The sequence below is a fragment of the Bicyclus anynana genome, chromosome 19 (assembly GCF_947172395.1).
Source record: "Bicyclus anynana chromosome 19, ilBicAnyn1.1, whole genome shotgun sequence".
Lineage (NCBI taxonomy): Eukaryota > Metazoa > Arthropoda > Insecta > Lepidoptera > Nymphalidae > Bicyclus > Bicyclus anynana.
In genome coordinates this window covers 785,673-801,260 of record NC_069101.1, presented here as the reverse complement: position 1 = coordinate 801,260, position 15,588 = coordinate 785,673, and the positions used below count along the sequence as shown (strand labels likewise).

The 15,588-nt window shown below is 37.6% G+C and overlaps 1 protein-coding gene across 5 annotated transcripts in view; it reads left to right on the top strand.

Annotated features, from left to right (window-relative positions):
* Positions 1 to 15,588, top strand: part of LOC112053101 (centromere-associated protein E) — a 59,094-nt gene that overhangs the window by 21,455 nt on the left and 22,051 nt on the right. For all 5 annotated transcript variants that reach the window (XM_052887452.1, XM_052887448.1, XM_052887451.1 and 2 more), the window contains 2 exons: positions 12,395 to 12,507; positions 12,983 to 13,111. In XM_052887452.1, the coding sequence (XP_052743412.1) occupies positions 12,395 to 12,507; positions 12,983 to 13,111 (242 nt within the window). The remainder of the gene's footprint in view (positions 1 to 12,394; positions 12,508 to 12,982; positions 13,112 to 15,588) is intronic.

Genomic DNA, 15,588 nt, shown 5'->3' with positions numbered 1-15,588 from the left:
CGACTGTAGCCGGCAAGTAAAAACCGCGTTTAATGATGTTTACGCGATTCCCGAAACTATCAGCGCATTCCACCGCTCTGCGCCTTCAATGCACTTCCTTGTTTTATTTTGTACGACGATGCTCTGATTTATTAATATTTGGGGGATCTAAAACATTGACGACCGTGTGGTGTTGTGTTAAATATATTTTTGAAAAACTAATTACACTTCTTTGCCTCGATACAAGGATTTCAACGCCGTTATATATTAGAAAAAGTTTTGGCTGTCCCCGTTAGAAACATTTGTTTAACTTATCTCGTAATTACAAATAATAAAAATAAGTCGGGTTTTCCTTCCTGACGCTATAACTCCAGAACGCACGAACCGATATCCACGGTTTTGCATTCGTTGGAAAGGTCTCGGGCTCCGTAAGGTTTAAAGCAAAGAAAATTCAGGAAAAGGTAGGGGTAGGGTAGGGTACGGGGTAGGGTAGGGGTAGAGCTGGGTAGGGGTAGTTTACATCGAGTTTCACGCGGACGAATTCGCGGGCGTCCGCTAGTTACAAATAAAAATAGCGATCTAATAGACTCATATCAGTGACTTTAAGTAATAATATTTTAAAAAATCACTCTTATATATTGTGCTTTTTTTTTCAATATTAATCTAGTGAGATTTTTTTTTTCTAGTAGTAATCGCTCCTGTAATCTCGCTAACATATTTTTATAAGTTTTAGTTAAGTAGGTAGATACTTTTATGAACGGCGGTTTTTAGTTAGGTAAATATAGAAGTAGTTTTGCATTTGAATTTGAATTTTTAAAATGAATATAAACATGCGAAAATATAAATAGAAGGGCGCGAAATAGGGGTCGAAACAATAAATCGATTTACACGCGGATGAAGTTGCGAACTTTTTAACCGAGTGAACTTTCTCAACGAAAAAGTACCAGGAAGTCAGAACCCACAAGCAGGCGTCCCTTGAGTGGATACGACAAAGCTTCCCACGTGCTGAGAGGACACGTGTTCCGGCCCTTTGTCACGCCACAAACAGACGGAGTGCCTCGCAACGCGTAATATAGTTAACTATTCATATTTCATAGCGCTTCATACTGAGAGTACCAGCTGGGGGGTCGTAATAGCCCTTGAGTGTTTAAGTTTTATAGAATTTATAATGTTTACTTTAGGGTTAATAAGGGGTACTTTAAAGCTTTTGGAACATATCAGTAAACTGCGACTACGTTCCCATGAACACACAGTATTTTATAACTACGAATACTAGGTATACTAAATATAGTAATACTAAATGTAAGTATGAAAATGATTTTCCTAAAAACGACTTATCATAATATAGGGATTAGGTTTTTCTATATTTTTCAGGAAAGATAAATACTAGATAAATACATCATTTAAAGACGATTATACAGCTTCCTTAAAAAATATTTATTTGTTTAATTACACGAGTCATCGCTAACGAGCCTATGTTTTACGAACAAGATATACCAAGCTCAAGTTTGAAATAAAATTTTAATTGAAAGTCCTGTCGAGTAATTAACGGCACACAGCGCGCCGTGGCGAATCGTCGGTTCCGGAGGACGGACGGGTTATAATTAGACGTCACAGACGCGGGGTGCTTTGGGCCCACCGCTTTACTTGACCGTGTTTACACGATCTTGAAACAAAAATCTTGTAGACAAAACAAGATTAATAGTGGAGCTCGTTGGAAATTCAAAATTAATTTATTTTAGCTTAGTTTACGAGCACTTTTGAAATCACATTAAGGTTTTTTAAGTTTGCGTGTCAGTAGATTCGAGTGAAAAATGGGACTTAATTAAGAATTTTATAAAAACTTTAATAGAGATAGATGAGAACATGGAAAGTGAATGAAGTGAGGCTGAATGGCAGGTACACCAGCGTTTTGGAGGTAGGAGAGGTTTTTAGTCGGTAGGAGTTCAGTACTACCCAAACGGGTGTCTAAGAAGACTTTCCCCCGATAAAAACTAAATGGCTTTAGTGTCTCCTATAAGACTTACAGTTAATCGTTACACCAGGATATCGTGGTCATACGCGAGCCTTTTTACCTTAAACATAGAATTGAAAATTTTGAAAAACTCCCGAATGTCATGAAATTATTTACGCTTTTATTTGCGACCCCACTCAAGTATATGCAGACATTGCAACCGAATGTCTGCCCAACACTTTTAAACGGCTCAACCGATTTTCATCAAATATGTCTAAGAACACTCGCCCGTAAGTCATCTTTAATACAAAAAAAAACTAAATTGAAGTCGCTTCATCCGTTCGGGAGCTAAGGTGCCATAGACAGACACGTCAAACTTATAACACCCCTCTTTTTGAGTCGGCGGTTAAAAATAGCAAGAAAATCTCAACATCTAAAAAAAGGGGAGGCAATCAAGAAGCGTAAATCCGCAAACTAAAAGTACATACGAGTTCCGATTCCCTGGAAAAGTTTCTTTGGTATTTTAAAAGCGCCCGGATGTTTTCAATTTCGGTGCAGGGTATTAAATTTTACCGAGAATCAGCGAACAAAGACTCGAAGACATGATTGACTACAAGCGCTATAACTCAGCAGTGACTGCCTGAAAACATCTTAATTACATTGCACACGTGGTAGTCAAGCAAGCTGTAAATCTTATCGTAAATCTTTGGTTACCCATCATTAGTTATGACGCTTTGTCAAAATATTATCCTTGTGCAGTGAGTAGCTGTGTACCTCCTCTGGTCACTAAATATTAACATAATTTCTTCACAAAATTAATTGCACATTTTTGACTTATAACGGAAAATTGATTACACAGTTTCTTACCCTATAACGCCTGGTTGACGGAATCGAATGTATCACAAAGGTCAAGACCGACCGAGAAGGAGGAGTGTTGCTATCTGTAAGGATTTTTGACACGTCTTTCTTACGATGATGGCTTTTAGCATCAATAAAATCTTCGATTTCTAAAACCACCCAGAGGTGAATTTAAGCCACGGTTATGATGGCGTCAAGCATGGTTGCAGGCCACAAACCTTATCGGCCCAATGTCATCCTCCGAGATCCAAAACTCAAAAGAAACGATCTTAGATAGAAAAAAATCCATCATACTTGCGGATCGTTTAGTAGACGGTATGATGACTTAGAGACACTGGGGTCACTAGAGCTTTATGTATAGACACAATCTGAGAAGTGCTCAGATATTATTACATGTTGATAAGACAACCACATGTCAAGCACGGTCGTGTGACCATTGCGGGGGCGATGCTCTCAAACAGTCTTCTCGACTTACAAAACAATTAATGATCCATCTAAATGCTTTTATTTTATCATTTCTGTACGAACTGCCTCGGTGGTCTAGTGACTAGTGGCTAGCATGTGCGACATCATAAATCTACTACCACTGCACTATAGGTTTCGCTATTAAATATTGGGCTTCCTATATGCTAAAACTAATCAGTTTTATGATCAATTTTGTCGGCTGTCAAGCCGTTAGCGCTGCAGGCATGTGAGCTTACGTGATCGACAGTGTCTGATAATAGACGTTCTCAGTAATTACCCAAAGAAATGGTGGTGGTTTTATTCTGGTGCTTCGATTAGAGCAGTTTGAAGCATTGTAGGTCCCGGTCATGATTATTAATACCAGGATATTTATAGTCAAAACATCCCTAAATCCAATGCTCAACCGAATTGGAGCAGTGTGGCGGTTTTAAGCTCTATATTTTTCTCCTAAAAGGCGAGATGTCTAGAACCTACATTGGGCCATCAAAAAAAAGCGGATAATAAATTATAATTTGAATATCTTTTTATTTTTTGATCTTCAAAGATTTCTGACATCTTTTTTTTTTAAATACTTTAAGCACTAACGTTACTGGTCAACATTACTTGAACAATCAACTGGCCTATCTGAATAAAAGAAGTAGCAGTCTAGGAGGCTGGAGAACATAATAAAATAGGGATAAATCATAAAACAATCACGCGAACTTCCTTTAGTTTAGTACAGCGTTGACCGCTCACAGGGACGCACGTGTACGCACGCGTGACGTCACTGCGTGCGCGCGAACGTCGGTCTCGCGGTTACTCGAATACGGTCCACTTTAGTAAGCGGTTTATTACTATTTACTGTTCTATTACTGCAGTAATTTGATGTAACAAGTGAATAGTGATGAGTGCGTTGAGTTCAAACGTGAAGTGACCGTTATTCATTAGATGTGCAGTGTTATGATTAGTGCAGCGTCTAACTCTAAAAATATTGGTGACTGTTCGCGCGTTGATTTGCAGGCGCCGGTGCTATGGGATACTGTGTGTGTTCAATTCGTCGTCTTGTTTATTACATGTTTTAATTAGTGCATTAAGCATACAGAGCAAACGTTTCTTTGAAGTTTTTGTAGGTTATTAGCAGACGACCCGCGGTTTCACCCGCGCAGTTCCTGTTCGTGGGAATACGGGGAAATAATATAGCCAATTTTATTCGCTGATAGAGAATGTAATGATCATAACTGTTATTGTAATTGGTATGTTAGTGTTAAAAACCAGTGTCTTTATTGGGTCGACAGGCAGACTTTGTTTTTTACTTTGAATGTAGTATTGCCAGCAGTTCAACCCGCGTAAAATTGCATTAGCCATATCAATAACTCGTCTATATCAGCATTATCTAAAATTAGATGTAAAATCGACTAATAAACCATGCGTTCTTCTACATAATACACAAATTATTTCCCTAATTCACCTACAGTAAATTGTATTGTCGATCTAGTTTTTCCATGTGCGATATACCTATCTACTGATACATTCATTCACCGAATTCCATTCTAATTCTAATAGTTTTATAGTTATTCTGTCGCTAATTGTTGCCCGTTTTGTCGGACCGGGGCCGGGTTTTACGTAAATTATTACCTACTTAAATCAGTATTAAGTTTAGATAAATTATGTATGATGAAAAATTCTACGGATAACATTCTAAAAAACGTAACATATCCTTTGAATAAAGGATAAACTACCTTTACAGAACCAGCCTTGTCTCACGGTTTCACTCGCGTAAAATTATCGCCTAATGTTATGATTAATTATTCTGAAATAATTTAAAAAAAAAATCACTTCGAAAAGTAGTTTCTGATATTAGGTCGTTTCACCATTCAAAGTCAGCTTTATAATATTAGTATAGATTTAACTGTACCCAGGGACTTACCGACTACAACAAACAGTCCCTGTCTCCCTAATATTTGTCCCGTTTCGTCTCTCCGTTGCTTGTCCAAGCTCCCATAAACGAAATCTGTAGCCCCCGGCCTGGTTATTGATTACGAATTGTTACGGAGGGGTCCCACGGTGACTCGTTTCACCATGTTAATAGAATTTATAACGAGATTTGATGTGATCTCTTAGGTTTCGATATTTGTCTAATTATGGATGAAATATACATTATTGGCACGATGAAATATAGTGTTACCTACAATTGGCAGTTTTATTGCTAAAGAACGATTGATTTGAGCAGAATAATACAATGATGATAAGTTAAACACATTCCAAATAGTATTTTTTTAATATTGGAGATGGTAGAAAGATAAAATTATTGGGTTATTTTATTAATTTAGTTGGGTGAAAAAATCATAAACAATTTTAATAAGAGATAGAGATCTTTTCAGACACTAAACATTACAGCAGCCGATTTAAAATGATTCCTACGCTTTCGTTGGGCATTGGGCCAATCAAGGGTCTGGGATATCATTACGTTGACACAAGATGGCATATAGGTACATAGCCTAGCAACCTATTTAAACGGCCCAATACAGGGCCAGTAGGCTAATTCACTATCTTTGACGTTTCCTAGTTGACATATACGAAATTGAGATTCTATGTAAAAATGTCATCCGGTGCTTACTGGTGGATATCACACAGTAGGTTAATGACATTTTGTCAATTGATTTGATGTTGATTTTAATAGGTTGATAATAAGGACCAATATCCTACTAATATTATAAACGCGAAAGTTTGTATGGATGTTTGGATGTATGTTTGGATGTTTGTTAATCTATAACGCCCCTACTACTAAAGCGATTTAGCTGAAATTTGGAATGGAAATAGATTTTACTCTGGATTAACACAAAGGCTACTTTTTATCCCGAAAAAATCCATGGTTTCCCGATATTTGCGAAAACTGATGATTTTGATGATATGAATGTTTGTTACTCTTTCACGCCTCAACTACTGAACCGGATTAGCTGAAATTTGGTATTAAGATATATTATAGCCTGGATTAACACATAGACTAATTTTTATCCCGGAAAAATCCATGGTTTCCGAGGTATTTGTGAAAAACTAAATTCCACCGCTAGTAATGAATAAACCAGCAGGTCTCCCTCCTTAAAGGATATGGATATAATTTACGAGAGCTGGGAATAGTACTTAGAACCTTCCAGTTATAATTAGATACACACCATTGCGCCTTAGATGCGTTTTTACTCTAGTCGCTATCAAGTACGATGAGCCAGTAGGTAAATTTCAACATCCTACTAACAACAGGTGTCATCTTTCTTTCAGTCTACTTAACAAAATATCGTATTGTTTCGTTTAACACGTTGACGGACAGTACTCTCTCACATGTTATGGTTGCTGAGACAGTACTATTTTTCATACATTGCCCATAGGCGTAGCGTCACAGCGCAACTATTATAATAACACATGATATGACAGAACGGATATAGACGTGAATCCTCGGAACTCGTAGATACTTCACCAGATGGTTGAAAATCGGCATCGGATCCGAATTCTCCATCATCTTCGAAGGGGTCATGACTCGATTCAGAAGTCAAAACAGCGTCAAATAGGTCCTGAATCCGCTTTTGTTCTTTTTCATATGAATTGCGAGAAAATGCCATCTGCAAAAATATTAGTTTACAATGTGTTACAACTAAATGGTATTGAAAACATACATTAGCAACATAAATCAGTTATTTGCATAAACAAATATACTAGTTTTAGTATTTTGTATTCATAAAACAATAAAATTACGTTGAAAACAAACAATACTTACGTTCGAAAAAATAATTGCGCGCGAAATCACGTAACGACCTGTCGGCGCACCGCCGTGGCGCAGTACTAAACAAAATGTATGAAAACACGACGGCTATGGGCGTAGTGTGTGTAAGGGTGGTGCCAATAAAATTTGGATGTGTGAGTGCAGGTACTTTCTTTGAACAGATTTTTTAACATTGTGTGGTGACAGTACAAAGTCTAAAATATATCTTCGGTGACAGTACAACATGCCCTTCCTTATGATTGCCGGTAAAATTTTACGTCGTATGGCGTACTGTGTTTAAACTAGTCAAAAGATCGACGTCGAAGGGCGTACTGTCGTATTACTTCTGACTGGCTTGACGCCTACAGGCAGTACTGTCCGTCAACGTGTTAAAACTATTTACATCTGTTTATCTTGAGCCCAAGCGGGATCTGTGATATATTCATCATCGCTCTACCGTCCCCCCTCATTAGTGTCACTATTTGTACAATAACAACCCTTAATACAGACAATATAGTGACTGGTATTGTTTGCATTGTTTATATCCAAAGATTTCGTTTTATTTATGTTTGAATTAGGCCATGATACCGGTCGCAACTTTGTTGTGGAAAAGTAAGCTTTTAATCTATAACCATTGAGAATTTAAAAGAACAGTTCTTTTAAAACTAGGGCAATAATGTAAATTTGTTGTATGTGAAGAATGATAGTTTCCACAGTTGGCAATATAGACTAGAATTTAAAACATACGCCCCTATAACCGACAGAAGGAGGTTATGTACAAAAATTATGTTTATAACTGTAGGAATATCTTTGATTTTCTTAAGACTACTGATTCTATTCTATTGATCTTTTATTATGTAAATGATAAATGAGCGTTTTAGGGTAGCCAATTAGTATACAATATCAAGGCGGTTTGTTTTTCCCTGAAGAAAATTATTTTCCGTCTAATTCCGCTCACTACCTAAACCGAAAATGTGGTGTATAATTCTGACAAATGTAAATGATTTCACTGTAATTTAGTGATAATAAATTCACGCGGCCAAATCTACGTATAACGGTATCCTCATGAGTTTTATCACGTATGCCGCCGACGCGACGTGCAAAACAGCGCTCTTTAGACTTGTAATATGTAGTAAGATCCGTATTAGAAACGACCTTCACCCATCTGTTTGATAAAAAACTTTGGTAACTTCATCGTCACGACAGAAGGTCGTATAAGATAATCCTCTGTTACCTATAAGCGACGATCTCCACTTAAGTGGGATCAGGTGGCTTATTCTATATGGTAATTGTGTAGATTGTTAAACAAGGGACTAATAGGTAGGTACAAAGGGGCGAAGTAGGTAGGTAAAAAGAAACCTATCTTTTCGGTAGAGCGTTGCAACAATAGAAGCTATATATATACAGCTAAATATTCTATTTTATATCCGCTCTAGTACACTACAATGACTAACTTTTTAAACAACAAGAAGCATCGAGGCAGACAGACAGACTTAAATTTTACTGATTGCATTTTTTGCATCAGTATTGATCACTAATCACCCCCTGATAGTTATTTTGGAAATATATTTTATGTACATAATTGACCTCTCTACAGATTTATTAATAAGTATAGAATAAGAGGTCAATGAAGAGAAGTCAACATTTCTTTACGTTTCCACACAGTATAACAATATAGTACGAGTTTGCTGACCTAAATTTTAATCCTTGCAAAGTTTACCGAAGTGGTGACGTGCATATGGGGCTGTATGTTAAAATAGCTTGAAACAATACGATTGGCACAGTTTTAGGGCCACACATGGGCGCGGGTTTTTTCTCCGTCTGTTATATAGAGAGCCTGCGATAGCTAGACATGCCTCATTTTAGAAAGATTTGTCAGCTCATGTCGTCACTATATGTTAGTACGTTAGCCAATGATGAAATTTAGACCGTGGTGACCTTGGATGGTTCCTGATCCTCAATTGTCCAAATATATGACGTATTTTTGACATGATTTCACATATTCTGCCGATGAAAATATTAAAAAAGATTATACTTGAACGTTTGAAGCTTAATAGAAGGATCCTTGAAACCAACTATCTTCCAAAGCCACCACAGTCAACAATCCATAATAAGTTTACTTACTTATATGGCAGGAGTGCAGGCTAACCAACCTTCAGCCTTTCTAAAATGAGGTATCAAAATTCATTTATTTCAACTTGGCTTAGTTTACAAGCACTTTTGAAACGTCTAGGTTGACTTTTTGTAAATACTACCATCGCTTGGTTCGTCGTACGTCTTGTATGTCAGGTATGTCTTGTATGCCAGGTATGTCTTGTATCTCAGGTATGTCTGGGTACGGCAGGTTCTCGGTCCACGTGTATCTGTGCGCAGCTGCGTTTATTTTGTTACTCGTTTACGTACACGCGGCGCGGCTTCCTGCATTTCTGACGGATGGACGAAATTAAAAAAAAGTTTATATGTTACTTCCAACCGCGAAAATCTAAAAGCGTTTTATGGTGTTGATTTATTACGTGTTTCTTTGACCATCTTCAAATAAGGTTCTGTGTTTTATGTGTCTTTGTATGTCTGCAATTTTTTTGTCAATAATAGCCGGTTTTTGTTTTCTTGAAAAATATTTACCAATTTTTATCTTGACGCTTCTTTTTTGAAGTCTCTCGGTTTACCATTCTGTTATAAAATAATTCATTAGCTAATTCATATATTGGCTATAAAATTTTCCTCTGTTTATTGTGGTTGAATAATGATTGCATTTATTTTCCTCAACTTTACCATATACCTCTACTAAATATGCAGTCCAATTATATCCACGCAAAATTAGCGGTGTATAGTAATACTTGAGTAACTTAGTTAAAAAGAAGTACGATAATAAATAACAATAACAGGTGTCTACCTTATGTTTGTTTGATTGAACACGCTAATCTCAGGAACTACTGGTCCGATTTGAAAAATTCTTTCAGATAGCCCATTTATCGAAGAAGGCTATATGGCTATATATTATCTCGGTATTCCTACGGGAACGGAAACCACGCGAGTAAAACCGCGGGGCGTCAGCTTGTAAATTATAAGTTAGCCGGAAAGAACCGAATCCCACGCGAACGAAACCTCGTGCGTAAGTTAGTCAGTTGTAAGAATTGATTTAGCCCGGAGATGTAACTCATACAGTGGCATTGAATCAATATGATATGCATTACTTTTAGTTAACTGTTCTTGACACTGACTTTCAACACTTGACCTTAGATAAAGTTATTTAGAGCTTCATCGTAAACCTAACATGTTATCGTTCGCATATTAACATATGTTAGTGATTAAAAAATACGTCACTGATATTCTATATAAATATGTATATGAAATGCAATTATACACTTTTGAAATAATCAGGATTTAAGAGTTTTAAAACAACCTGATTTTCAAGTTAAATCTTTACCCTTGTAATGAATTATGCTGCGTATTATTTATTATTCTCTGTTAAACAAATAAACATAAAACTTAATAAAAACATTAACAATAAGGCATCGCGTTTTTTGTGAAATATAATATTAAATATAAAGTGAAACGTTGTTTAACGAACATGACCAGGATCAATTAGGTACTCAAATATTAAATCAAATTGTAATGTTAAAATTAAATATAACTGAATTTACTTCTTTCATTCATTAGCTATTTCTTCAAAAAATTATGAATCCTTCATCAATAATCTTTAGGGCTGATTTACCCTACACAACTTTCTCATACAACTAACGTATCTACTAAAAACCTTACTTTGTTCGGTTTATAAATTACAGTTAAATTTATTTTATAGGGGTTTTAAAACTCGAGTGCAGTTCATATCAATTTTATCTATAACTTTTTAATATAAAACTCAGTTTCGTAAATGAGTGATATAATGTGTTATTTACTAAATGATTATCAGAAAAGTACAACTTTTCTGCACTAATGTGGAACTTTTACAAGACACTAGTGAAGTGAAGTGAAGTGAAGTGAAATGAGATGACTTCGTTGAAGTGAAAACGATTGCATTCACGATGTAACTGTTACACCATGGTTATGCTGAGGAGATTTATGGTACGTTTATTTAGTGGTTATATAGTAGTGTTAACGCCCTCGTTGGCGTAGTTACTAGTACTGCAGTTTTCAAGAGAGAGGTCCTGGGTTCGATTCCCAGCATATAAATTTTGCGTCGTCACTTAACATCAGGTGTGATAGCAGTCAAGGACTAACTTATCGTTGAATAAAAAAAAATAGTAGGGCTCGTCGGGTCAAGAACTACTGGACTCGGAGCCTGTGCCGGACTTTTAGTTTCTTAAAATTATATCTGGCGATTGCGATAGCCATACTTGAAAGTTTGTCATGCTTTTACTTTTTATACATGGACAGTTGTTTACAGAATCTAGCCCCCCTTTTTTTTTAAAGAATATTTGCCATATCTTTTAAATATGATTAATATTCCTGTTCCCCACCAAGTAATCGAAAAAGACTGTGTTTGGAGTGGGTACGCAATAGTCCACACAGCGGGCGATGGAACGAGCTATGCTAGGAGTATCTCTGTGTGATCGAATCAGAAATGAGTAGATCCGCAGAAAAACCAAATTCACCGATATAGCTCAACATGTCGCGAAGCTGAAGTGACAATGGGCGGGGCACATAGTTCGAAGAGACGATGGCCGTTAGCGTCCCAAGGTGTTGAAATGGCGACCCTGCACCAGAAAGCGCAGTGTTAGTCGACCCCCCCACCAGATGGCCTGACGACATCAAGCGAGTCGCAGGTATTCGCTGGATACAGGTGGCTCAGTATAGTGATGTTTGGAAGTCCCTAAAAAAGGCCTATGTCCTGCAGTGGACGTCCATTGGCTGACATGATGCTGGTGATGATGACGCAATAGTCCAGCGCGGAGATCGAACCACAACTCTCGGTGATGATTCCGGCCACTTTAGGTATCACTGAGCTATTGAACCATAAGCAAAGCCAAAGCCAAGCCAGTCGAAACTATACTTGGCTGAGGTATTTATGGTAAGCGTAAGAGCGGACTGCCAAAGTTCTAACCTTCATAAAATCAGATCATTCAACTGCTAGTTAACTAATTGCGACCTCATAGTGACGATGCAAACTAGGAAAGCTTGTAAAGGCCACGGTTCTTTCATCAGTACCCTCGACAACAGTGTCCATGTAACATACGACGCTTATACGAAGACCTGGATAACATCCCATGAACACATTCGTAGTTTGCCAAGTGTCTTAGCCGACGAAACTTATTTTATACACAAATTCTAACCAGGGTCATGAGGGGTCAAGACTTACCTTATTCAGACCAGAATTCCCATCGGACCCAACGTCCCCCTAACCCGAGATCCGAAATTTACATTGCTCACATGTGAATTCAATTTCATTATATGTTTGTCAACAGTTGAGTATCCGCGACGAAGCGGGCGGCGACGGACAAGCGGCGGACAAATGGCGCCAGCGGCGGAATAACAGCTTCGACCAGAACCGACAACTCGAGGACGTCACTAAGGAGAGGTAATTTGATATCCTCCCTCCCGAGCCATTAACACTCGTACATGTTTTGCTTTATTTTCCTTAAGGTCACGGCTAACAAGTTGCGCACGGTTTAGATTGTATTAATAAGTATAGTGTAAGTTGCCTAAACTATATCTTAGCGATGTACTCGCCTTTAATTTTGTTGCGAAGTCCGTTCTCATCTCGAAGCTGAAAGACGTCTTTTAATGCTGCGTTTGTCGTAATCTTCGCTGCAATTTGGTCACAGTCTGACCTTATATACGGACGTGGCATTTCGTACAGACGTATAACATGGATTTATAATATCGATGTCTATAAAGCCGAAGTTTCCACCGATTTTTCTCATAATCCTGGTCGGGCAGGTTATCCTGTCTCAACGTATATGTTAAAAATATTGAAGCCTATTCGTAATCCAGTTACAATAGAAAGCTGGGAGTTACAGTAACTTATAGAACTAATTAGAGTCAATTTTCAGAGACGGGTGGCGTCGCGTGGCGGTGACGTTTCAGCGCGCCGTGGCGCAGGTGGTGACGTACTGCGCGTGCGCGGAGGATGAGCTCAACCGCACCGTGCTCGCGCACCTGCTGGGCCCGCTGCTGGACGAGTGAGTGCTGTAACACTGCACTACACTGCACTACACTACACAACACAACACAACACAACACAACACAACACAACACAAAACAACACAACACAACACAACACAACACAACGCAACACAATACAACACAACACAACACAACACCACACAACACAACACTGACCAGTAGAGATGGCCTGGGTAGTTATGCTGTAATACAAACAATAAACCTAATTAGGAAACTCGTGCCAACGCAGCCAACTATTGGCTTGTCGTGATTACCTCAATTCTCAATGAAAGGATTGAGCGAATGTTAAGTTCAAAGCTTACCTTGGATTCAATAATCACCATTCGGATCGCCTTTTTTTCCTTTGTGATGACTACTGCTGTGTACTTTTGGGGTCAAGCAATTGATAAACGATCTCCTGTATTTCGAAATCTATACGTCGATCATATTGATCGTTTGGGTATCGCTTTGGTCGTCCCAAAAGAATTCTATTACAAAAACGAAGTAATACTGAACTTATTGGCTATTTACGTATTGACTATTACACTAACCAATTGAAGTAGATATGTCAACCTAGCAATATCGGGCGTCAGTATACAAGTGCATATATCTTGGTTTGGAGTTCAAACATAAACTGAGAGACGCGGATTTATTGAGATACAAATGCGTTATTTAGCTACATGTGAACCGCACTCGTTTCTAGGAAACCCTCGCATTATAGGATGCGTTCAATACGCATGCGCTTGGCAGACCGCCAGCGTCAAATTAATAATAATTTGATGCAATTCGCTAGGCGTAAAGATCACACTTTACACTAGCGACATGTCAAACGCAAATTTATATGTAGAAATAAATTAGTGATATAAACAATTATATCGCTACGAAAGTAATTTCATTACATAGATAAAAATATATCTATCTGATTATTAGAATTTTTGTATGTTTATTTGTCACTGGAGCATCAAGGCGCGCTTAAAACTCTCTTAACTTTAATTTTCAAGCTTTCGACTTTATTATCACCATTTTACCACCAATCGACCTTGACGTCTCAAAAGTGCTTGTAAACTAAGCCTAATTAAAGAAATAAATGAATTTTGGCTTTGAATTAATGACTTATAAAGGCTTGTAGATTTAAATTTTCTCTGTGGGATGCGATAGAGCGATATTTACGACTATAGTACTCGGTTTTTGTTGCTATGGTTCATAACGACGTAGATAGTTGTCTCTTGACGCGCATCTTAGAGCTACTGATAAAAAATATCCAATGCCTGAGTACGAAATAAATACATTAGAGGGTTTCGAGGTCGCAGAAATAGCTGAAAAAGCAAAGGAGTCTAGGCCGAGATCGTACGGTCATGTGGTACTCCGACAAAATGACAATGTCGAGAAAAAGTGCCTTACCATGAATGCTACTAAGAGGGTAATACCACAAGCAACGTGGTTGACCTAAAGGATAAAGGCCTGACGGATGACTCGTGATGATAAGGAAAGCGGTCCCCGTACAAAGTGGACTAGGCGAGACCAAAGCAGAAGATCCAATGGCACAATACACAGAAAGCGACAGGACATAAAATCCTCAGTGTATTGCCCGCGTGAAGTTTCACAAGTTCTAACTTTAGCTCACCTACAGACACATTTACGCGCGGCGGAGCTGCGTTTCTTCCAACTGTTGAATTATCTGACAGATATTATGATGCTAATGTCTAGTGCATCTCAAGCTGTGCTTGTGACGGCGAATAATAATCAAACGAGTATCATCTGGATGTTATATCTTGCGAACTTAACAAATAAACTTGCCGAGCTGAATATAACTTCTATTTACAAATAAATATCTGTAGTTACTAACCCTAGTTAGCAAATGATTTGTTTCCACTTTTAGTACATTTTCTTGTATATCCTACTAGCAGAACCTCGTGGTTTCACCCGCGTAGTTTCGGTTCCCGTAGGTATAAAATAAAGTCTTTAGCACTCGGGGAGAGTGTGGCTTCCTAATAGTGAAATATTTTTTTAAATCGGTTCAGTGATATTGTAGCCTATTCAATGCAAACAAACAAACAAATCTTTCCTCTTTATAGTAGTATAGATCAACTTAATCTGCTTATAAATATTTCATCGTACCAAATTCGATAACTAAAAATCTATGAAAATATTCGGTATCAACCTGAGTTATCTAGATTTTTAAGACGACCACGAAAAAGGTGAAAATTTTGGGAATTTTTGTGCATTATCGTTTGTTTAGTTATTTTATCGCTTAAATAGGTAGCGAACAGATGATCTTACAACTAATTGCTGGACCAGAGGCATTGCTAACGCGTTACCAGATTTGATATATTGGAATTTTATAGTATTAAATATTCACACGTTTAAAATATATGGAAACTCCACTAAGGTGTAAGGAACTGGAGTGAAGGGAAACGCCTTAATGGACTGGATAGAATATATTTTTAAAAACAGGTTATTCTATAATCATTCCTCGAATCGTAAACAAATGTTT